The following is a 25585-nucleotide window of genomic DNA, read 5'->3' as shown; positions in this document are numbered from 1 at the left end:
CAAACCTGAGTGATTGTCACAAAGCTGAAACTGTTGGTCTAACCTCTTGCATGAAAAGAATTTAGGTTAATGAGTCCAAATGTCCAACATGCAGTTCATCAGTGTAACATTGTACCTCTAATTCATACTGCAATCTCTTATAAAGGTTACCTATAGCATGTATCTATATAATATATATAATTTTGCATGCTACTACTGAGGCAGCAACTCCACATGCAATAAAGATATAGCTACTAAAAGTACTGAAGTCACTTTATTTACTCAGCTACCTTAGCAAAAGTTTCTAACTCTGAATATTATAGTTGTCTACTTCTGGTTACAGTGTGCCTCTAACAGGAACTGTGGTTTGTTTTATAGCAAGTGTACTGGCAGCATGTTGATGAATGAAGGGGGAATGTGACTTTCTCACTGTCCAGATTTTCCCTATCCCACAGGAAATCAAACCAGCAAACTTGAAATCATTTGCACGCCTCACTGTCCCTGCGGCTGCCATATGCTGCTGTCACCCTAGCATCTTTAAATTGCATCACCCATTGCTACCTGCCTCGCCATTACTAATATCTCCTTTGAAGTTCACACCTTACTGGCTAAAGCAAAGGGTATCAATTGTTTTATGAATTGGAGTGTATATACTAAAGAGAGTGGAACACCCTGGAAACTAAAAGCTCAAAGCAATGCCAAACGCTGGAGCCCATTTTGGGAATGACTACCCCTGCTCTCTGAACCATGAGAGGACGACATGTAACCTGTTCTGCCCAGACACCAATCAGAGATATTGCTCTGCTTTCTACCACTGGGCATCAAGAAGGATACTCATCTGATACTGTTTGGCTCGAAACCGGCTGAGTCTGGCTGGCTAGGAGGGACGAGCTGGCTGACAGACAGAGCCTGGTCAGGATCCATGCCCTCATCAGAGTGAGCCAAAGGATACAAGGAGCTGACTGTCTTCTGGACTGACCCCTGCTTCTAAAAAGCTATTAGATGAGGAACCCTGAAATCCTTCATCCCCCTGCAATCACTCTTTCGGGTTGTCCAAAAGTGCGTTTCGGTCAACTTGCCTTATTGTGTTCTGTTTCAGGATATTCAGAGTCATTTGCAGAAAACTCTTGAAACATGGGGAAACCACTAAGGACCAGTGGAATTATCTCACATTGTTGGCAGACGATTACATTTGTTCTTAGTGCAGTTAGCTATTAAAGGCATAGTGACCCTGTAGACCTTTTTATAGATGAGGAAACCCTGATGAATTTAAATGAGAAATTAATTCACAACATGTCAACAGTCAAAAGGAATAATATAATTAGCAAATCAAATAAAATGTATGTGTATTATGTATATAAAAAAGGTTTATTCTAGTGACTGTACACTAATGAAAAGATATCTATGACTATTATATTCCATTTCTGACAATAGCTCCTCCTAAAGGGGGGTGTATATGTGTGTATATATATAACCTTTATTGGATAGGACAACTGAAGATGGACAGGAAAGGGGAGAGAGAGGGGACGACACGCAACACGGCCACAAGTCGGATTCAAACTCATGGCTGCAGCAGCAAGGACTCAGCCTTGGTTCATAGGGCGCCAGTTCTACCAACTGAGTTAGTAGGGTACCCCCAACACTGGACCTTTAAGAGTACAAATCATATACTTAAAGGGATAGTACCCACCTAAATCAGAAATACATATTTTTCCTCTTACTTGTAGTGTTATTTATCCATCTAAATTGTTTTGGTTTGACTTGCTGTGAGTTTTGGAGAGATGTCTGCCTTCTCTCAAAAATAACAGAACCAATGTAATATTGTAGTTTTTTACTACATATTACTGTGCTGAAGGAAGCATGCCTCTACAGATGAATGAGAGGCTTGGGCTTCTAACGGCACGGGATGTAAACATTAAAGGCCACCTCCTTGGGTGAAATGTAAACTAGCTCATCTAGCATGACTGAGGTAGCTAACGTTCAGCTACAGTTGGCGGGTGTAGTTGAGTAGAAAGAAAATAGTTCCTACATCAAGCTGCTCAACTCACACAAAGACAATCTAAATGGATAAATAGCAGGTACAAAGAAAAATACTAATTTTTGACTTTGTGATGAACTGCCCCTTTAAGTAATGCTTAACTAATGCATGACTCGTGATGATTTAATGTATGAAATGCAGGATGTATCATGAATTCCTGTTGCTCACCATTAACAAATATGACTTTATGTGATTAGTTAACACTTAGCTTACTTAGCTGGATTTTAGTTAGGCTACATAAAAGTTTATAATTTTATATAACTTTATGTTTGTTTAATATGTATATGTTTGCATTTGATGGACAGACCAAAACATAGCTTCATATTTCTGAGGACAGATACTTTTGTGAGGTTTACAAAATACATGGGTCTGAGAAAAACTTTTATGTAACTGAATCTCATATCAATTATATGAAGTAACTGTGAATTAACATTTCTTAACTGATTATATATTAAGTGTGAACTAATAATAGTTTTTAATTTTAGTTTACTGTATGTTTAATGTATGGTTAATGTATATTTTGTATTTTGTATGCTACTAGATACTTGAATTAAATAAAGTATCTATCTATCTATCTATCTATCTATCTATCTAATCACATAAAGTCATAGTGACTTGATCAGAGCAACATGATACATCTTGCATTAGTTAAACATTACTTATATGTGTTGGCGTTAGTGTTCGGGATAGTGACAGTTATACAATTAATATGAATTCTCAACCAGCAGCATTATAGCTGATCCAGCGTCTGCGCAGTGACACACCGCTGATCTGCACCGAGTTCACTTCTAATTAGGCGTCATGTTTTTATTTTATATGACTGTTGCTTGTTTGTTAGTATGTTTATATATGGTTGTGATAAGCTATGTCATTGGGCAGCTATGAGTTCTAATTTATTAAAGATTAATATGATTTATGAGTTGATTAACGTGTATGTTTTGTGTGTTTAATGGGTGGATTTAGAATATTATCAGTGTAATAGAAAGACCCTGCATGCACAATTCTGCCATTTCATCCTTCTCAGGTCGTTACCAACTTTGTCCCTGTTTTACTCCTTTTCTCCTCTTTCCTCAGACGCACTCGGGAGAGACTTGGGGGCATTGCAGAGCTAATGGGTGGACCCGAAGGAGAATTTCCAGCCCCGTGATTTGCTAATCGGGGGCTGGTTCCCTTGTCATTCCCCTGTAATCGTGGCTCTGGTTTGAGGAGCTTGCCCAGCCCTCCTGTTCGTGGACGCACCAAGTGTACCGACTGCACTCTGTGCGTTTTGGTTAAAGCCCGACTACCTTCACTGTGAAGGCTGGGCACTGGGAAGGAGGATCGGGGGCCTCGGTGTGGCAGAGACAAGAGGCTAAAACTCCTCACTTATGGCTTTTTTGTAGGACAGTTTCCATCAGCATCTGGGATTGTGGAAGGGACGTCATTAAAAATCACCTGAAGTCGCCCAAAAGTTTGATTCACTTGTGGGCGTCCAACCATGGAGATGCAACAGTGGTCCACAAGGTGGAAAACGAAAAGGTGGCTTATGGATTCCACTGTAACCACATTCATCACTTTAATCCTGGTTCTACAGGCTACCAATGTCAGAGCAGGTAAGATTATTAGGGACCAAACGTCTCCAGTGAACTTTATCTGGTCGAAAGGGAACGGAGCGGCGACCGGCTGGGAAAACTCGGTAACTGATGATGGAGATTGGGGGATTAACATATTTACCTGGATACAGCGGCACCGTGTTTACTTAGTAGTCAAATGTACATGTGTGTCTTCTCGTTCGACAACCAAAGTAGTGAGATTAAAGCGGAATGACCTATACTCTACCATATACCTGTATGACTGAGCGCTATGTGGAAGCCACCAAACAAAAAGCTTAGGTACAGTGAAACTGTACTTACTAATATAGTGAAGTGGACGGTTAAATCCTGTTCTATAGACAACTTAGATGCTCCCGGGGATGATTGCTTGAGGCGCACATATTTTGAAATGAATTGAAAAGTCAATATTCATTAACACAGCGTTTACCGCGGGCTACTTTTACGCATGAATGGAAAGCGTCCGCCCCGAAGATGAAACACCTCGCCTTATTAAATTCATCCTAAGCCGCTGGTATGTGCTTATAGAGACCAGCAAAACAGAGCAGCATTCCCGGCTTTTTAAGATTCACTTGGGCTGAAAGAAAGCTCTTTGTTTGAACAGTGGTCCGCTGGGTGGATGTGGACACGGTTAGCAGGGTGGATTTCCTCAGCCAGATGACAACTGGACATTCGTCAGACCCTGGACTATGATAACATGTCACAAATGTTGAATTGTACTGAAACCATGATGCCCCTCTTTGAGATATAATCTTATATTGCTTGTCAGGCTGATGGGATGTTGAGTTTTTATGTTGACCTGACACTTATAAAGAAGCCAACTCTTCTTCATAAATGAATTCAGTGGCCGAGTCCTACCATGGGAAGAGGAGGATAGACTATTCAGGATAGATGGCGAATTGAAGGTTATGCAGAACAGTGTTTTTTGCAGATATACAGCTGTTCTGTTACTGTACAGCATTAGTGTGATAATAAAATGCACTTATGAAGTGCATTTTTACAAAGGCCTCAGTGGATCTCAGACCTGTCAGCACAGAGTGCAAAGCCCCTCTTGGTCTACAGGGGGCTAAGTGGTCAGGCAGGTTCACCCTATCTCCACACTGCCCTGGTCCACACTGAAGCCCAAAAGCTGGCTTGTGCAACCTCCCCCCTGGTGCCCAGCTCTTCCCCTCAACTTTGCGCTTAGATGTCTGGTCGGCTGCAGGACAAGGCTGTGCTGTGTGAGCGGTGGGAATGCTTCCCCTCTAAGTACTGAGCAGTTATTTGATGATGGTCCTTGTTGCACTTCCCTATGATTTCAGAGCCTTCAAAGAGCAGGCCTACATATGGGCCTAGCCTGCAGCCATAATGGCAACAAGTCACAGGGTTCAGGATTACCTAGGCCTCACACCTCAGCCTATATTCTGCTCTGTAAGGAATTGTCGTTGCATACAGATACAGGTACAGATTTAGGACACATCTTGTATCTCCGTAATGACAATTTTCCATGATGGAAATTCACCACTGTTAAAAATTAGATACCTATAATTTTAGTCTCTGCTTTGGGTCTCAAAAAGGTTTCATGAATGATCTGAATGTTCAGATATTGCAAACTTTTAACCAAATAATTAAAGTTAAAGCCAGTTAAAGCATGAAATCACAAAAAGTGGGTTCATGAATTTATGTTACTTTTTATTCATTTACCCAGTTAAAATTTGTTTTACTTAGTATTACAACCTGATAGTTATTGGAGTGGAATTGTACTTTTGAAAACTCACATTTCGAATCTCATCTACTCCTGCCTCTTTTTAAAAAAATCTTAATTATTCTGCTGCAGGCTCTCTGTTCCAGGGTCTCAGTCAGCTGAATCTGTTTCTGCAGGGTGCCCTCTCCATCTAGCAGTGTACAGACACGTTTTCTCAGCCCCCGGGGCGCAGGCTCAGATGTGCATTCCAGCAGACAAAGCTAGCATTTTGAGAGTCCTCTCCCTAATGTGCTCAACTAGGAACATCAGCTAATCAGCTCCTTGCTGGACTTTTGTCCTTTGTAGCTGTCACATATTTATAGTCACAGCAGAATCACTTTGAGACAAGATTTTCTTCACTCACACAATGCCACACGCTTAAAATTGTGCTATAGCTAATTCAAACTCTAATCCTTAAATGGGAGATGATTGTAGTGGTCTTCAAGAGATCTCTCTTTTTAATGACCTGGTCGGATTTAGAAAAAGGTTTAAATGCGATGTGATAACATGCTCTGATATTCATATAGAGGCATACTGTAAAAGGGGTTAATGTGAGGAATAGAAGGGGTTGGGGGGGGGGAGGGGTGTAGAGGGAAGAAAATGCTTTGAAAAATTGGGTAGGTCTCCGTGAAGCTTCTTTGGTATGACACCAGCATAAAGCTGTCTTGTTTTAGCCGGCAGCGTGGTGGAAGTTAAAGGAAGGAGAGAGGGAGAGTGGGAGAGAGGGGGGGGGGGATATATAGAGAGAGACATTCTGGCTGAAGATATTATTAGAGTCGCAGGGAGCTGCAGGTGAAAAGGTCCTCCTCCATTTACCAGCCAATTTCACCTTTCTGTAAAGATCCAAGGGTTGAAAATGACACAACAGGGAAGGGATTTATCATATCAGTATGCTCCAGTCTTGCACACTATGCACTAAAGGATGAGTTGAGACAGCTTTTGGCCTCTGTCCGAAGAACCGTGTCATTTTATCTCTTAGAACACACTGTTTACATCAATGTACACCTGTGAACATGCTGGAAATGATATCAAATTAGTCGATCTATGTCTTATGGTAATATGTCATACTGCTCCTCCCTTCCGTGCATGCTTCTGTACTTTGCATAATGACATTCAGATGATCCAATAACAATAGAGGCTGTCTTGCCTGATCTTAGGGTTGGCTAGAATTGTCTCTCTTCTCCAGTCTGTAGAAGGTCCATCCCTTTCATGCCAGTTCTGCTGGTAGCTATATGGCCTGTTTGCTCAGCCCCGAGGGCAAACTCACACCAGCTCATCAGATGCACTCCTTTAAAACCTGTGCACACTCATTTGGCCAACTTAACAGATTGGCCAGTATTGACGTTTTCTCAGCACCTCCGTGTGAGGGTCGTAGCCTGGCCAAATTGCCACATCTGGAACATATGAGTCCTGGAGTTTGTACTGAAAGCAACTCTGCAGGAACTCACAATGAGGTCCTCAGTTCGCTCTCCAAAGTAAGTAGCTGGTTCATCCTCACAAGCTACAAAAAAAGACAAGTTGTCCTTAGTGATGGCATTCCTATGGAGTAACAGTTTGCTGGTCTCAACTTCACATTTTTCTTTGTGGTTTTATATAATGTTGCTTATCTTTGTTTCCTATATGTCCTCTGCTAAAATGAGGAATGAATTTGATTGTGGGTTGACACTGTGGACGCTCATTTTATTCTTACTGAGCTCAATCATCCCATACATATAATTTCTGCCATCAGGTGGTGGATGGTGGAAAAGTGGATGGTGTTTGGAAAATGGAATTTTGTTTGTATTTGTATTTGTGTTTGCATTTCTGGACTGCCTACAGTTCAGAGTTTTGTATGGATTGAAGCAGACCAGCTTTCTTTGCCATCATCATGATGTGCATCTGGTCCGTCGCAGGTGTTGCATAAGGTGCTAGAAGAGAAGGAGACCAGATGTAGGCCAGGCCCTTGAAAATACCTTCAGCATGATAAAGTGACTCAGAAAATATTCATTCAATGTGTTCTGTTGCTCGCCTTCCATACAAATTCAATCTGCAGGACAACTACTACTAGGTCTAAATATCTGTGTAATCAGCACCGACTGACTGGTGGTCATCTATTAGCTTTTTTTCTCATATTTAGAAATAGGTTCATGTTGAAACAGGGACTTGTCCCCAAACCACACGCTTCCTGAACAGAATGAAACAGGTTCTTAATTTGCTCTTCCTTGCCACAGCTGGAATGTGGACCAGAAATTGTTGAGAACAATATCCAACCTTTTAAGATCCTGTTGTATAAAGAAGTTAAAGAAATGTTCTAAATGTTTTAACATCTATATGCCAACCAAAACAGTGGCTTTAGAGCCATCAGAAAAGGCTTGCTGATGCTTTCAGACACCTTGGCATTTAACTTACAAATACAGGTTAGTTATTAGTGTTATTACATTTAACAGTCTGTCATTTTATTGCCTGTTTTAGTCATATATTGCTGGAGTGGAGCATCTATGGAGAGAAGTGAGACGTTTTTAAGCTTTATTCATAGCGCCCACTGACTATATGTACTCTTGAAGCAAAATGTGGTCTGTAACAATAGAATAACAACCACATTAAGTATGGATTGTATCATGTGAAAGCAATGTTTATGTAATTATTTTGCATGAATTTGACCTTTTATTGGATAGTAAACATAATTGCATATTAAAACATCTCCCAGGTACAAATGGCCCATGTAACACAGGGGCATATACTGCAGGCCTTTAGTCTCTCTCATCATGTTCGCCAAGCTAATGTTTTATACTGAGAGGGTGTTTTGATGAAGAGACATAATTATAATGCTTTCCCATGGGTCTCTATGGGCACCACCAGACCACACAGGCTCCTTTATGTACAGTGCATCAGATTGAAGAGAATGGAAAATTCAGAGAGCCTCTGGTGACCCTTATCAAGGTAAACCTATCCAGGTGTTATAGAACCAGATCTCAGTTGGCACATTGTCAAGGCCAACCAAAGAGCATAATGAACAGAGACATATCCTGTCAGATGACCCTGTAGAGCCAGAGGAAGACAGAATTTACTAACTAAAATATAAAGATATGTTGTTTTATCGTTGAGTAAATTATATCTAATATTATTTGAGGCCTCAGTTAATCACAGATAGAGTATATTATGTGAATGACAGTGTGACATCAGGAAACATCAGGAAACAACTATTGGTGGTGGTAGTGAGCCTGACCTGAATCATGCAGTGGCTCTATCACTGCCCTGTGTCTCTCTCCAGAACTGGACCAGAACACACGTGTATTAAAAACAAATGTTGCCTACAAATACCAATCCAATGACCTAACTGATGTTTTTTTCTGCTCCCCTGATCAGCAGAACCAGTGGATGTGCTAAAAGTATTAGAATTTCAAAATTACCCCGAAGGAGTGACGAAAACATCAGGATTTTGCACAAACCGAAGAGCATCACAGCCGGACTCCGCTTACAGAGTTGCCAAGCAGGTCCAGATCAGTGCCCCCACCACGCAGTTATTCCCTGGTAAGATCCACTTCTCAACCTTAAACCTCTTTTAACTATAATGTGTACATTGTTGTTTTTAGTGTCTTTCAAAGATGTCTTTTAACAGCGGATTCTCCCCTTTCTTACAAATCTAGCCTATACATACAAATAACATGATCTTTGCAGGAACTGTGTGCATATAATGGTTTCTGTAGATGATGCGTAATGCTGTTGTATTCTTGGAAGTGCAAAACAATGTTATAAATATGCCTCAAAATTAAGTATGTCTTAAAATGTTATATATTTGGCTACCAAGGTTTAAATGAAGACACATAAAAGCCTTTAGGTCACATTATAAGTGGGTTATATAGATCAGTGATGTGAATGACCAGCCAAAATATTGTATAATAGATTGTGTCCTCTGTCACAATAACTCTAACCCATTTACCTGTCTTTTCCACCCCTCCACTCTGGGCCGTGCAGGTGGTGTTTTTCCTGAAGACTTCTCCATCCTGACCACAGTGCGCCCCAAGTCCGGCCTCCAGTCCTTCTTGCTGTCCATTTACAACGAGCAGGGAGTCCAGCAGCTGGGCGTAGAAGTGGGACGCTCACCTGTCTTCCTGTATGAGGATCAGACTGGCAAGCCAGCCCCGGAGGATTACCCTCTGTTCCGTACTCTCAACCTTGCTAACGGAAAGTATGTCAATTCTCAAACATCCACTCACGTGATATAACATACTCAAACACACACACACTCTCTCTCAGATTCACAGTTGAAGCTGCTTCAGAAGGACTGGGTGTTGTAGCATGGAGGGGAGTAAAGTCGTTGTAGGTGACTGAGGGTCTGGGTTAAAAATGCTAGATGGTGCAAAAGGAACATATATATATGTATGTATTAAAACTTGTCCATACCATCCAGGCTATGCCAATTTATTTCAAGCATTAGCACTGTAATGCCAGTTTTTTCAGCTGATACAATTTGACCAAGTTACTGCAGGACAAACTGGCATATTAGTGGACCTCTCATTTGATCATATATTCTGTCATGTGATCAGTTAATTGGTTGTCTGTGGAAAAGCAGAATAGATTGTTTTAATTGTTTGAATGTATTTAAAATCAGTTAAATAAAACATTTATAAGTATAAACAAGTATGAATTCTTTTGGCATCTTAAAGCTACATTATTACCAACTCAATGAAAACATTCAAACACTCAAACATATTCTGATTTCCACTGAGTGGTTCTTCTTGATAAAAGCAAGAAAACAACCCTTCCAGTTGTTGCACCACAGGTGCTCATGACCGGATTATCCATCTCATCAGGGGTCTGCGGGCACAGAGACAGGTCAGAGACTGGGAGACACTGGATTATTGGGGCACAGCAGGGACTGCTATGGGCAACCTGACCTCATCCATGAACTCACTGCCTCTGTTATTTTAGAGAGGGGGGAAAGGAAGGAGTAGAAAGAGGGCAGTCCTAAACTTCCTTTTTACCCCCTTGGATTACCTCACCTAACCAGAAACAGTGTTCCTAACCTTTTCGCATAAACCTGATTATCTGCTCCCAGGTTCAGAAATCCCACAATTCCCACTCAGAGCTTTGGCTTAGCTGACATAGCTGCACATGTGCAGGGGCAAGAGGGGAATAGATAAACAGATAGGGTGCTGGGAGAATAATTTTAATATGTATTGTGTAGTGTCTTCCAGTGTTATCAAAGATTTCTTTACTTGCTTGACATGCAATGTGAGGATAGTTTGTTTTTTAAGCTTTTAAAGGAAGTCATAACCGGGTCACAATATTTTTGTGACCCAAATTGGCTTGAGAAGAGATCTAGTGTGTACACAATTATTATGATAGAAGGAAGCTTAGTAAATCCTTCAAAAGTCTCATATCAGCAAACTGCTTTTATGTGCAGGTTGCAACAAAGCCAGCATTGTGTGTTTTGTCCAGTATGTAGTTTTTGTGACCAACTGTCTAAGAAGCAGTGTTCTTTGTTGAGGATTTTTAACTCCTCTTGTTCTGGATGCATTCCAGCTCCAGGACTTGTCTAAATCTTCAGTGACTACAGCTCAGGCTGTGTACAGTCTGCAATCCCTGTGGATGTATCCATTGTTACTAAGAAGCATATGCCATGCTTGAAAAGAGAGGTACAATGATGATATTGATGAGGTGAAAAAGAGCATTGTCCTTTTCTTTAAAGGGAAGGGGAGGTGAATGGCAGGATTTCTAGTGAGTTGTTACACTGTATACCCTTACTTAGGTCTTATTTAAGCTCTTTAAACATACTTATATACTAAAGATTGCGTTTACATTTGCTCTTTTTAAATTCAGTGTTACTTCTGATCATTGTTCAAACCTATTGAAGTCAACATTTGCTTTTCTGCCATATAAGGTGTGAAGTAATCCTTCCTGCTGTACTGCTAAGCACAGTGTTGCACGTTTATTTTCCTCTAAGATCCGTTGCATGCCCTGGAATGTGTCCGTATGATCTAGCTGTGTTCAATAAGGAATTGGACATTTTTATATTTTATATATTTATATATTATATATATATAACTAAATAAAACTAGATTTGTATCTGTACCTGTGATAAACACTTCTTATATTGCTATCTTGAGCTACAATGGTGCCAGGTCTCATCTTCCACCACAGAACAATGTTTTGACTGTGTGTCTCCTGCTCTGGCAAGGCAGGCCTTCCTGGATCCTGACACACACTTTCCACAATGTTCACCATGTCTGTCATGCCGAGTAACCCAGAAGGAGGATTAAGTTTGGAGTTTAATGAGTGTAATCCCGTGTTAAACAGGGCCAGAGTGTGGGGGCAAGAATGTGGTCCACTGCTGCCTGGTATGCAATAGCCTTTAAGTGCAGTGGCAAATGGTCCAGAGGTGAGGGAGGTGTCAGACTCACGTGTGACCCCGGTTAACCCTTTGCATCTATGGCTGTCCATTAATATGTATCATACATAACTGAAGTTCATGTAACATGTAACATGAACATTTGCTTCTGTAATAAATCACATAGTACAACAGAGCATTCTTTCTCCTTGAGGTGTGTTGTGATGTATAAAAGGTCTATTATAATCCTATTAGAAATACAACAAAGAAATACACAAAGTATTGTTATAATTTACTGCGCCACAGTAACTTACGTCTTTTACAATGATCGAACAACCGCCAATGACTCTTATACTGACTGACCTTGGCTTCTCTTATTTCTCGCCTCTTCTTGTTGTGTCCTTGACCAGGTGGCACCGCGTGGCCATCAGCGTGGAGAAGAAGACTGTCACCATCATTGTAGACTGTAAGAAGAAGATCACCAAAAATCTCCTCAGGAGTGACCATGCTTCCATCAGCACCGATGGCATCACCGTGTTCGGCACCAGGATCCTGGATGAGGAGGTTTTCCAGGTAAAGCTTTCAGTGTGATGGACTGTGTGAACATGTACATTGTGACTGAGTTGCTTACGCTGCATATTGGCATTCTGCACATTGCTAGGTTACGTATTGGCAGAGTGATCCGAAATTATATAGCAACCATGTATGACTACAAAGTAGTGGTATTTTCTCTGTGTCCAGATTTTAAACTTTGCTTTCCTTAAAGGGGCTTATTTTAAAGTAAACTCTGGACCCCTTTGATGCTGCCAAAAAGGAATGTGGAGATGATAGAAACCAGGGCGGATCTGGAGATCTTCACTTGTTTTGATTTCATGAAGAAGTTCAGATAGATATATCATACATATATCTGAGTTTTGGAGGCCTTTTATCTAGGCTCCCTGTGCTATAGTCTGATGAAAGTGTCCCAGCTGAAGCTTTTGGCTTTTTGTGTTTTTGACTGCTTTTGACAGCTTGATCACATTAGCTTGGTGTAATGTGTTGTTCTAACTGTGAGAGTATGTGCAGTATTTTTGTTTAGGAGTATCAGGAGCTTCACATGTAATAGGTTTACCAAAAAATAACTGGCTTTTGTTAAATGTTCTCTTGTATTGATTTTAAATTCTGATGTTTGGCATTGGCCTGAAGTTTAGTGGTTGAAGTTGCCTGCCAATCAATGGATTACTAACTTGATAAGATTGATGGCAGCTATGATAGTATTGTATGAACTGAGAGTTAATAGGTATACTAAACTGAGCTGAGTTTTTCAGTCCCTGTTACTATTACGTGTTAAGTGCAATAACAATTATGTTGTAAGGGTACGATCCTGTCATGTAAGTACGTGTTGGCTCTAGAGAAGGAAGACTGCTGCTTTGACAATAGGTCAATTTGTAAGGTTTGAGGTGCCAAGGATGTGTCCTGTTAAGTACAAAAATCTAATTTCCCCCATGTCAATTTACTGTGACTCAAGGACAGTTAGAGACCCTAGTAGAAGAAACCTTGTTTGACAAGGATGAATTATCCATTAGGTCTTCTACATAGTGTGTAAACACTGCAATGAATCTTAACTCCTTTTAACATAGACAAATTTGTTGTGACTTGACAATGTTACTTATTGCACATTTGACACTGAAAACAATGCCTTTTTTTATCATTTAGCAAATAGCACTTGATAGTTAATGAGCTTTAGCCATTACTGTTATACTTTGAGTGCTGTTGGAAAAGTCCAACATCTGGAAATGTAAATATTTGAAATATGGTAATGCAGCATTGATTTCACACTGCCAGTTTGTGAGAGTTTTTACAATTTCTGTCTTGGTAGGTCTTTTGAAAGTGATGCATTTTGAAACAAAATTGTTTTAGAATAAGTAGAAATGTACTGTAAACATGAGCACCAATAACCACTGAACCTAGGAGTCTAGGAGCCTAGAGAAACACAACTTCACCTACAGAAAACCCAGTCCAAAGGCTGGCACAATATTAAACAAACTCTATCGCAATATAGGACACAGTTTTGCTTCTCAATACCAACTAATTGAGACAAAATGAATACAAATAATACAAATCTGCATCTTTCATCTTCAGACTTTAAATGTATTAGGGCAGCTTTCTGGGATTTGTTTTGTATGTTACCACCTCTTTAGACAGTAGTTTGAACATTATGCTTTGAGGCACAGTTCATCCAGAGGTGGAGGCTAGTACGGGGTCAGGAAGATGTAAATAATGACAGACAATGGCTGAATTGTCATGACACTCATAGTCTGGTTGGAAGTAAAGGTCAGCATAAGTCTGTGCAGGGGCTGTGTTTGCTTGTGAGAAAGTGCTGATTTGGTTATGGGCCGCAGTAATGACTAGTCATTATTCTGATGCTTTGTTTGAATGATTGATGCCGCTACTCTTGTTTTAAAGCCTTTTTTTGGCATGCCTTGTCATCACCACGGGGACAAGGGGCCGTGCATAATTGAGGCCAATTTGTGCGCGTGCACAATGATTTTCTCTGTGCTGCTCATTATATCGTACTTTGGATTTTTGCATTATTTGCTCTCTTGGATTAGGACAGTGTTTGTAGTGTTAGTAGTTATTTAACTCTAACTGAGTTAAATGAAAACAATGGGTATTATTGTAAATGAGACTGAAAGTTATATTTAATAGAAAAGCATTGTTTTTGTATTTTTTGAAAAGATGTTGCTATCATGCTGTACATATAAGTTACATCAGTTTGATGATACATATCAAACATTTTACATATGATGTTAAAATATTCATCATGGTAATAAACATTATGTTAGTCTCTGTCAGTAGACTTACAGAAAATGACATCACTTAATGTTTTTTTTATTGACCTTCACTATGATAACTATCAGTTGCAGTACAGATGTTGCAGATATGTGACAGTAGACTGACTGAGGTTACTGTGTCATATTACTCAACCAAGAAGATCTTGGATTTTTTTGGAAGTACAACATTTTATAAGCAGATTTGCTTTCAGTTTTGATTAGATTTATGAGAGTGCACTGAAGCCAGCATTTGTATGAAACAGTGTGTCCAGTCAGAGGTTGGCCAGTGGAAGTGCTGAAAATAGGAGCCATAAGTCAGTTAACAGGGTCTTCTCTGTGTGGATTTTGGAACAGGTCTCCTGTCTGTTCTCTGTCCCTGCTCTCCTCAGAGATCCACAGGGCCCAATGCATGCTGGGATATGCAAGGGAAGGAAATACCTTTTCCGTCTGCATTCAAGTTTTGATTATAACGAGAAAATATATTAATTGGTAAAATCAGTTTTGCTGAAAGTTATAACCAGGAAATGTTGCACCTTAGCAGATTCTCTCCCTGACCTTTCTTGTTATTAATTAATTAGTATATTTTATTTGATTACAGTGGCTACAATTGGAGGAATGTAAGAAACACACAGAATAGCTGTCTTAGCAGTGTTCATTTATTTGCAGTTTCCTCCAAAGTTTAGTTTTTACCCCCCTTTTAAACCACTGTGGTGGGTGCGTTTTTGATTTCAAGAGGTAGATTTAGAAAGAAATTCAATAATAATAAAACATTTGCTCCCTTACTCAAACTCTGACATTTGTTTTCGTAAGCTGACCTGCATTTTTCATAAACGTCTATTCATGCCATACCTGCCCTAGGTTGGAGGCGACCACCATCGCAAAGGGATCTGGTTTAGATGAATGGGAGTCTTTCATTGCCCCGTCAGGCCTTCCTCATCTCCTCCCCTCACTGCATATTCTCCCCTACTCACCACCTCCTCCCTCTCCACCCTCCCCACCTTGAAGCCTCCCTACTGTGCCAAAGCCATGAGAACGTCTATTCATGCCTGGCTGACATTACCTGCCTTAATCGAGCTCACTCGTATACATACCTGTCTGTTCCTTCTATTTCAGGGTAGCAGACACTCATTGGTGCTCAGTTTTTCTCACCTTGAGGGCTAGATGTGGCTGAGCTGTTTGTCTCGATGCCACACCACAAGTATTGCAAAGACGATACATTTGGCCGTAAAATAACATGTTTTTATTGGATGTTCCTTAGCAAGTTAGCTAGCCTAGAAAGCTAACAGCATAAGAAGCATCTATGAGGATGGCCTTCTGACTGCGTTTTGCTCATTTTAGATGGAAGATAACTAACTAATGAGTTTGTCTAGTGTGGAAACTCCCTTTGCCTTTTCTTGGTTTTGTAGTTTCCTCTTCTCAGGGAAACCTTACTGTATAGACTTTGGGGGGAGTGACTAATTGTTGTATAGGGCTGTCTAATTACAGTTAGCTATGGTTGAACTAAAGGTGTGTTGCCCTGGGCAAAGGTATGTCAAAGGATGTATTGTGACGCTACTTGTGTTTTGATTTGGCTAGTGATGCCCTCACCCTGTAATTACAACTTGTAGTTTGATTTTAGTAGAGAAAAGACAAAAGAGCTATCTATCACAGCAAGACTAAACACTGCTGTATACTGACCATTCAAAAGATGGAGCTGGTCTTCATGCAGCTCATCTGTGAAAATTAAACACTTTTACTGTGCCCTGCTGTAACCTTTGACCTCATGCATGTGTATTTATAGCCCATGGTGCCTTGTGGTCAGGATAAGGTCAAGGTAGTGCTTTTAGAAAAATATGTTTTCTGTCATTTCTCACTCTCTGTTTGCATCACAGAGCAGTTACAGGCTAGTATTATCTCATCCTAATATGCCAAGTAGACTGTAACTGCTTATAAGTGACTCAATGAGGAGGGCCTTCTTAGGTGAATCTAGTTTTCAGTCTAAAGATTTACTTTATTAATCCCCCCCCAATGGATCAATCACTTAATGTTTACACACACAGGCCCGAAAAACAATAATGCAGACACTTATAGACATGCAAATGTGGAAGCAGTTAGGGGTTGGGTGCCTTGCTCAAGGGCACCTTGGAGGTGGTGCACCTCTAAAGCTACCACTCCACACTCCATACTGCGTATGTAAAATGTAATGTAGAATTAAAGAATTCAGTTGATACATTTCAGATTTATTAGTGATAAGTAAACACTGAACAGAGTCAAGGTATCTCTTTGAGTGGTCTGCCATGTTTCACATAGTTAAATGAAATGCAATTATATACACTATACTGTACAGTGTTTCCTTTTTTGTTGTTGTTTGACTTGACTTGACTTAACTGTGTATCTTTCATTGATAGTAAGCCCTGTCATGCACTGAAATGTTTTTTTATGTAAATACTCCATGCATTCTACCAGGAATGCAAAACACAACAATGGATATAGCAGGCAGAGAGATTTCTGCAAGGATACACAAGTCTCAGCTGTTGATCTTGACCCTGCTTGTCAGCCTCTCTCTCTTCTTGTTGGCCTCTGACAGCGCAGTCATTAACACACAACCTCATGAGCCTGTTTCTGTACTGTACTGTGCTATTCTGTAGCCAGGAGGGGCATTTTTGCAGCTCTGGCTTTGCTCCAAGTTGCCAGGGGCTTTTATCTCAGCAGTCCACAATGGAAGACAGACCCAGAGCCTCGGCATAACTCTCCCCAGGTGTTTCCCAGCACAAAACATCTTTTACCATTCCAGCTGCTCTCTCTAAATCCCTGCCTGTCTGTCTCTGGATCCTTCTTGGTGTTTCCTCCCTAAGTTGACATCAGTTTCTCACTTGCCGTGTTTTGTTTTTTGTGAGTTCTTTTTTACTGGAAAGACAGGTTATTGCACAGTGAAAGGAAGAAACGTAGGAGTGCCATATCTACCAGAAAAGAATTATTACTGTAAATACTACAAGTTATGGCAAGTGTTAAGATTATTATCTGATTTCATATAAGTGTTCTGCAATGTCAGCCCTCTAAACTTAAAAGCATTTGTAGGCGTAGACTTGATTGTTTTTACCAACCACAAACCTACAGTGTGTGATTATTTTGTCTTTTCTTGTTTCCATGTGAATTTATGATTGAATCTGTCCGTCATGTTGCACATGTCCTCTCATGAAACAGTCAGACGTTTCCTAGTTGTTCTGATCTGGTCTGGGGGTTGAACACCATGTCTCCACAGCCTATTTGTGTGCAGACGGGTGGCCCTCAGACATGGACTAATTAGAGCTGACTCTAGGCAGGGTTCAAGCATTCACTGTTGGTCTTAGGGTGACACATGAGGTAATACACGTCAGCTTGACTCAGGCCGAGGCTTGATCTCTCTTTCTTGTCGAGCCTTCCCCAACACACATACACAAATACACACACACCTGAACTGAGCCCTTCTAGACTTGGCACCTAGGTTTACTGCTGTCCCATGCCAGCTTGGTAGGTCAATTTAGTCTTTTCATAGCCAGTATAGAAAATGTTTTCAATGGCTAACACAGAAGTTAAGTGATATTATATCTTTCTTGAGTGGTGCATAATTCTTAAAACCACCCGTCTGCTCATATTTTAATAGACTGAAATCTTATTTTTTGTTTTAGTCTCTTTTGATGAGAACCCCTCTTAAATCTGTTCCTTAATTATGTTGCTGGAGTCATTCATTATATGGATTAGTCAAGACAGATATAACATGTTAATTAGTGCTGGTTGGTGAAATTTGTTATCTTTGGACAGAACTAGGCTAGCTGTTTCCTCCAGTTTCCAGTCTTTATGATAAGTTAAGATAACCTGCTGCTGGCTGTAGCTTCTTATTTACCACAGAACGGTATTGATCTTCTCATCTAACCCTCAGCTAGAGAGTGACATGACAATTTCTGTAGGATCTTTGCCAAAATGCATGAATGTTGTGCAGAAAATGTAACTCAGTTGATGTTTCAGACAGGAGAATTGAGATGATGCCCTGGTTAAACTGCATTATCAAGGATTTATAGCCATTAAAAATGTAATACCTGCATTTTAATAACTTGGTATGGGACAGGTAAACCAGAAGGCTGGAATGATGCGTCACAGTAAGATAGGATCATGGCAATCTGAGGAATAGACCAAAAACCCTTCAATGGCTGAGTAAGCAAGGCTTGTTATGCCAGGTTTGGTGTGCCAATGCACCATGTCTTACTTGTAACTGACTGACAATATACACTTTTACTGTTAGAGAAGCATTAAACCAGTGAGAGAAATACAGATAAAGTAGCATTCCACCTACCCAGAGGCACCCAGCGAGGAATCTCTGGACTGTCAAACTGAAGCTTTGCAACAAGATGTTGATGGATGGTTACACAGAGAAAGTTTTAAGGAGCACTGCTTGTTTTCCCATGGGACAAGCCTTAGCACATGGATGTTTATACTAGGTACATGTTAAGGATGCATAGATCTAGTTTTAACACTGGGAGCCGGGAGAATACACACACATTCTCCTGACAAGTTGCAGCCTGCTTTATTTCTCTCATGTTTCACTGCCAATCGTCCATTATGCTCTTCAACGTATAGTGTTCCTGCTGGCACAAGTGCATCAGGATTTTACCTCTGGGCTCCGGCATCTCTGTGTGCTTGCCTGTCAAACATCCTAATCAAAGACATGCCACTTCATCCACCCTCCAAGAACCCCCTCAGCTGTCTTTGCAATGTGTATAAAGGCTCAGAAACCAGCCTCCAGGAACTCGGTTCAAGCAATTACAGACTCCAAAGAAAAATCCAGATGCTTTCACCAATGTGTTCGCTGTCCTGCAGTGAGCTGTGTGCTTTGGCTGTAGGACTGATAACAAGGCGAGACAGTACTGGAATTGTGTCAAGCATTGTGGTGTCCCGTCCCAACCAGAGAAAGAACACTGTGGTTTGAGTGACTTTCCCAAAGCATGTCTGAGATTTTCAAAGTTTTACTCTTTCCTTTGTGCTATTGCAATGGTTTTCAGACAAAGCTATTGTGTATTGTTAGTTTTTGTCGTTTCTTTCCAAGAGACATTTTTAGAGATGGCTTGATTTAAGCACAGCCCCCTTTGACACTGCACCAGACACCGTCGGTGACCATGTGGTTTTGAGGCCTAAGTCTTGTGTAAAAGTTGTTGACAGTTGAGTTTGATTCAGAGCTTGACAGATTTTTTTGGTCAGTAATGATATTGTTATTGTGGGTGTGAAAGAAGAATACACATCTTTTTGGGAAGGATTCACCAAATGTATTTGTTAAAGACTTATGTGCTGTGACAGGATATTTTGTAGTTGAATTAATTTTTTTGCAGCAGTAAGTATAACAGTAAATGCTGAGAAGTAAACCTTACTAATTCTAATTAAATTAGGGCTATAAACAAACAAAAATGAAATATAAGTCAATAATAGCAGCTAATGTGTTTTATTACCCATTACAATATAATATTACATTATATCCTGTACTACAGCAAAAATGAAATGTCTTTTTTTACTGCACACATGGCCATGCCAGGTGTTACTAGTGTCTTGATGATACATGTTTATTTGATTTCCTGAGGTAAACCCTGGCGCTGATAATAATAATTTTCCTGGTGTCTGAGCTTAGTTTCCTCCCTGCACCATGTGAATGTGGGCTCTGTGACAAGGGGTGGGATTTACTCTGCCAGACTCTATAAGTGTATGGGATACAGGAGATCGCATCTGCAATTTAAGATTTACATTTATGCCACCACACACAGTATGTGTGAGTGTGGGAGCAAGATGAGACATGACCTTCTTGACAGCCTTGTCTTGTCTGTTGCTAGTGATCTGGTAATGATTTATAACAATAACTATATCTATTTATACTATCCTATACAAGAAGATATTATCATATATGTTTGTTGGCAATAAATTGTATGTATAAATTTGAATACATATATTATATTTAGATAAATAAAGAATTATATAGAAGGAACTTTAACTATATAATTTTCATGGAAGATTACATGTCGGGTGAATTTCTTGCTGTATGGAGATAGTGAACTGACTCGAGTTTGTTTTCTCTGTTTTCTGCAGGGTGACATCCAGCAGCTTCTGATTGTGGCTGATTCCAAAGCAGCATATGACTACTGTGAACATTACAGCCCAGACTGTGACACTCCCCACAGTGATTCCCTGCAGGCCCAGGAGCCGGAGGAAGAGGTCAGTCAACCAGGGAAGATGGGGGACATTCAACAAAGAAGCAATCAATTTAGCTGTAGATTTAATGCAGCTTTCTAAGAAGAGGAACTGCTGCACTCTAACCTGTGTTTTGTTTTTATTTCTCATATCAAAAGGGGGTTCTGTGTTTTAATTTATTTATTTTAAAAGAAATCTGGCTTTAGTATATTTATTTAATTTATTAGTTCTTGGGAAGTTACTTCCAGGGATAAATTAAGTGCCTTTTATAGTTTCCTGTGTCCGTGTCCACTTTGGCAAGTCTTTTGCCTTGTTCTGTTAATGCGTTTCACAGATCCACTTCAGTTTGAGGCTAAACACACTTTGGGAAAGGTGTATGGTCCTGGTGTACCTGTACATATTTTAAGATATCTCTACAGACTTGACATGCTCAAAACATATAGATGCAGAGGGTTTAAATTATAGTATAGTTTAGTAAATTAGGTGAATTATTAAACAATAGATCAAGCATTGTAAGTGCAGACTTTAATGAGTAAATCAGTAGGGCACTGACCATTCAGGCTGCCTACACGAGGACTGGAAAGACAATTATATGAAATTATTCATTTAATCTAATTATGCAGTTTTCATCATCATTCAGTGTAATATAAATGTATTCAGTTAACGCAACCAAGAAACTGCAAACTTTAGTATGAGCTGCACAAATAACTGTATTTCATTATTTTCACATACTGGAAGACACACTGTATATTGCACCATTGGGGTGTGCCCTTAAAGCCCAGTGATGTCATAGCAGGTGTCTCCCATCGGCTGTAAAGGTAAAATGCCTGCTGTGATGTCCGTGATTGGAGGTGTGGCAAGCAAGCAGTGCAGCAGCTGTTGTCTGACCTGTGATATTTAGGGTATATTTACCATTTAAAGTATCAACATAATGACAGGTTTATTCACTGATCACTGTACAAATACTGAGGAGTTCAATCAGCGCTGATCGACATGCAGTGTAAAATAATCATTTTGAAGTTATAATGAAAACAGCTGATTGGGCTACCAATTCTACCCCTCTGATCTTTTTCTCTGTCCCTGATTTATCTCTTTCAAACTTAAGGATGCAATATATAAAAGCCTATTAACCACCATCTTATTCCTGTGAGTAAGAGTTTAAAGCAACACCAAGCAGCAGCCAAGGACACAGTGGAATGTGTGTCTCTTTGTTTGTCCAACAATGTATTACATTTTAACTACTCACATGCAACAAGTTAACTCTCTTTTTTTTTTTTTTTGCCCATTAATCATTATGATTATGAGTGGCACAGTGAAATAACCATGGACACTGACCAACTATGAAATTGCAATGTGGAGCCTGAACATAAGTCAGTGTCAGTTTAACCCCAGAGATCCATCTATGTTTGATTCATTTGATATCTGGATATACAGATGCTGCCAAATACCATAACCCATAAATTTCAATCTGTTAAGCATGGTATCATGTTCTGTCTTCACTTCTAGCAAGTGATACACTTTTATGACTAGAAGTAGGCGTTTTTCCCATCACTTCATCTGAGTATCTTTGTATTGTATATATTCATTTTGGCCTCCTTGAACTGCTAAAGAACTACACTACTAAAAGAGGGTGCAACCAGGCCCCTTTAATCTAGGTGGGTTTAGAAGGCCTGGAGCATATCATTTACATGCTTGCAGTGAGAAAGTTCCATTACGATATCCCTTAAATGCAGCTGGTATTTTTGTCTTTGAGGTTTTTCTGTTGTTTTCCTTTGTTTTATGAGCTTTAAACATCCCATCTGCTTACATGTTTGTAGGCTCAAAGCCACATGGCTAGTTTAAACATTTATTTACTCACTTGTTCACCATATTAAGACCATTATCTAATCTAGTAACAATTGAATCATTTAAAGGTTATAATGGTTTAATTATTAGATCTGAATCGTAGGATGTTCAGATGTTGTACATTTAATTGTATTTTATTCTATATTTATAATGCATTACAGCATTACACTGGGTATTGTAGCATTTCCTTTGATGCTGTGTGTATTATAATAATAATGCACTCATTTTATTCAACCTCTAACCATTTGTCAGTGCAGTTGCACTAATGAATATAACAGCGCTCATTGGCACAATTCTATATTCTAATATTTTCAAAAATAATTATATACAATTATTTGGCTTTAACTGTTAGAACATGTTGCCTGCTCAGGATGATATGTACTATATATATCATCAAAGAGCTCTCTGCATCCTTGATGCTAATGCTAACAATAAGACCTCTCTTCATCCCACTCTCTCTTCTCTCTCTCTCTGTGTCTCTCTCTCTCTCTTTCTCTCTTTCTCTCTCTCTCTCTCGACCTCTCTAGTACACTACTGATTTAGATTACTCTCAGTTCTATGATTACTCTGAGGGAGCCACAGACATCATTCCAACTGATGAGTATTCTGAACCGCAGGTAAATGAAAAAAGGAAAAGAAAAGAAAAAAGATGTTTTCTGTAATGTCTCAGTCCGTGTGTGTCTCAATGTAATGTTTACGTGCACACCAATGCTCCAGTAACTTGGAGTAATTAGCTTTGTGATCATATTTTGAATAGAATGTTTCTCCAAAAGTATCAGCCAAAAGTGCTGATCTGCCCCACTTAATTGAAAGACCTGGTTATGCCTAATCTGATTATGACATTACAGCAAAAAGGCAGCAACGTTTTTTGAGAGAATTTTGAGTGTGCATGTAAACATACTCGGTGTGTCAGTCTTCCTTTTGTCTGTTTTATGAGGCTGCTGCCTTCTCTGACTGGGAAATTGCCATCTGCTTTGAGTGTTTTTTTGCATTCCAGCATGTCTTTAAAACTATTGGATATATTATGGGATATCAGCAACATTTTACTTTACATTTTAGAAACTGCAGCGAAAGCAATATTGTCACTGTGGCTGTTTTATTAATGCAATAGCTCTAAAGAGTTGCTGAGAGGCAAATCCTTTGTTTGTTTCTTTTTGCATCTGTCCCACATAGATACTTATATATGCTGCAAAAGTCTGTGTGTCACATAAAAGGCCCAGACCTTGATTGTTGTACTGCACCCTTATCTTCCCAACTGTGACATAATCTAAAGAAAGTGTTAACATGGTCAGCTTTCTAATGGCAGCCCTTGTAGTTGGTGTTCATGGCCATAATTCTAAAACACACCATGCAGACCAACTACTGTAACGGGGCTGCTACTGGAAAGTTGAGCACATGGGGGCTGACAGTTGGTTTGAAAAAGACTCTGTACAACATTTGCGGACTGTGCCTTTAAATCATTTCCACTTTTGAATGTTCCATGTTTGTCTTGGTGTTCTTTGTCGTCGCCACCTCTTCCAGAGAAAGAAACGTAGTGTCTCCATGAAAAAGAAGAGGACCAGAAAGTCCCTCAGTAAAACTAAGGCCAAGCCCTTAAAGTTCTTGGCTGCCAAAAAATCACCAGCTAAAAAGTTTGCCACTAAGAAGAAGCGACAGATGCCTGGCTACCAGGCCACAGCGCCAGCACGACCCAGAGGCAATTTTAGGGTAAACGTTCATGTAAAGAAAAGACCAAATCCCATCAAGATCTTCCTACCTTGAAGGGAAAATCTATGATGGCAGACTTAGAGGTCCCTAACCTCTTCTGTGTAGAAGTAGCAGAGTATGTAGTCAGCTTGAAAGGACCCCTAGCAAATAACCTCTGGTTTGAGCCTTTGTGTTAACCCTCGCTTTATATTTCTTTCCTTTTTTCAACATGACTCAGCCAAACAATGTAGAAGGCGATTACAATACAGACATTGACTACGGAACTATAGATGGTACTCAATCTCAGTCTACCTTTGCCACGAACGGACCCAACGAGGTAATTTTTATCTTTATTCTCATCTACTTTTAAAAACGAGTGCTAGGTGTTTTGGGAAATGTGAGCCAGGAAGATTGTACCCAAGGAAGTACCTGGTATGAAATGACAAAAACACAACCATTAAAATGAATGGTTGTGTTTTTGACTTGATTTTGGTGTGTGGCAGAACTGATGGACAGGCAAAGTTCTTTAAATGTTCAAAAGCTGCAACCCACCTGTTCCAGCAAGTGAACACATTAGACCTATTAAGACACTGCAAATTGGCATAGTTATTTAAAACTGTGTGTGCCACACATGAAGTAATTGTGACTTTAAAGTATGAGGCTTAATGGGTTGTCTACAGCATATGCAATACATACTGTACTATGTATGTTAATAATATGATTTGAAAAGGATATTTGTTTTGGAAACATTTTGCTTTCCTTCTAACAGAAACCACTCAGACTTTTAGTAAGTAACATGTGCTCCTTTAACAGGATCCAAAAATATTTTATATGTAATATGTACTGTTTGCTCAGAATTGTTGCCTCAGTCACACTGGCTTGTCTGCTTTTATTACCCAATACAAACCACAAAGAGTGGAAAGTTGATGACTTGCAGCCTTATCCAGAATAAAAATAAAAAAAACACTTAATGATGACAGCACATCTCTCAGCCCATGCCACTTACAGTAAATGGTACTGGAGATTATCTGTTTAACAATATATGCCCTGTCCATCACATTATAAGCTTGGTTTTGATCACTAGTTCTGCTTATTACCATTAAAAGAACTATGATCAACAAGGCTAAAGTCTCTTCACAGCTAGCTATGAATGTGCGTTGTCTACTGCAGTATTTGACAAAGTGGATGTGATTCTACAGGCAATTCTAAATATATAATTTGGCAGTATGGAATACTGTCAATAATAACTGTGTAATTGCATCCATTCTGTTGTTCCCCAAAGCTAAATCCACAGTGATCACAGTTTGGAATGAAATTGAAATTGTGCCAAGTGATTGTGGTTGTAGTACTTATGCCGAATACAGAGTGTACCAGGGCAAACTCACAGGTAGCTAAAATGATGTTCTTTTATTTTGA

The 25585-nt window shown here is 39.7% G+C and overlaps 1 protein-coding gene across 1 annotated transcript in view; it reads left to right on the top strand.

Moving 5' to 3' along the window:
• The first annotated feature begins 3274 nt into the window (after positions 1–3274).
• col11a1a (collagen, type XI, alpha 1a) overlaps positions 3275–25585 on the top strand; it is a 79742-nt gene continuing 57431 nt past the window's right edge. Inside the window, exons 1-7 of the mRNA XM_035655967.1 lie at positions 3275–3609; positions 8675–8839; positions 9284–9497; positions 12050–12212; positions 20537–20662; positions 23011–23100; positions 24408–24506. Of these exons, the coding sequence (XP_035511860.1) occupies positions 3495–3609; positions 8675–8839; positions 9284–9497; positions 12050–12212; positions 20537–20662; positions 23011–23100; positions 24408–24506 (972 nt within the window). The 5' untranslated portion in view covers positions 3275–3494. The remainder of the gene's footprint in view (positions 3610–8674; positions 8840–9283; positions 9498–12049; positions 12213–20536; positions 20663–23010; positions 23101–24407; positions 24507–25585) is intronic.

The sequence above is a fragment of the Morone saxatilis genome, unplaced genomic scaffold (genome assembly GCF_004916995.1).
Source record: "Morone saxatilis isolate NCDOM2014 unplaced genomic scaffold, NCSU_SB_2.0 Contig0, whole genome shotgun sequence".
Classification (NCBI taxonomy): domain Eukaryota; kingdom Metazoa; phylum Chordata; class Actinopteri; family Moronidae; genus Morone; species Morone saxatilis.
Note: the sequence above shows the minus strand (reverse complement) of the source record. Positions and strands in the feature narration are given on the sequence as shown.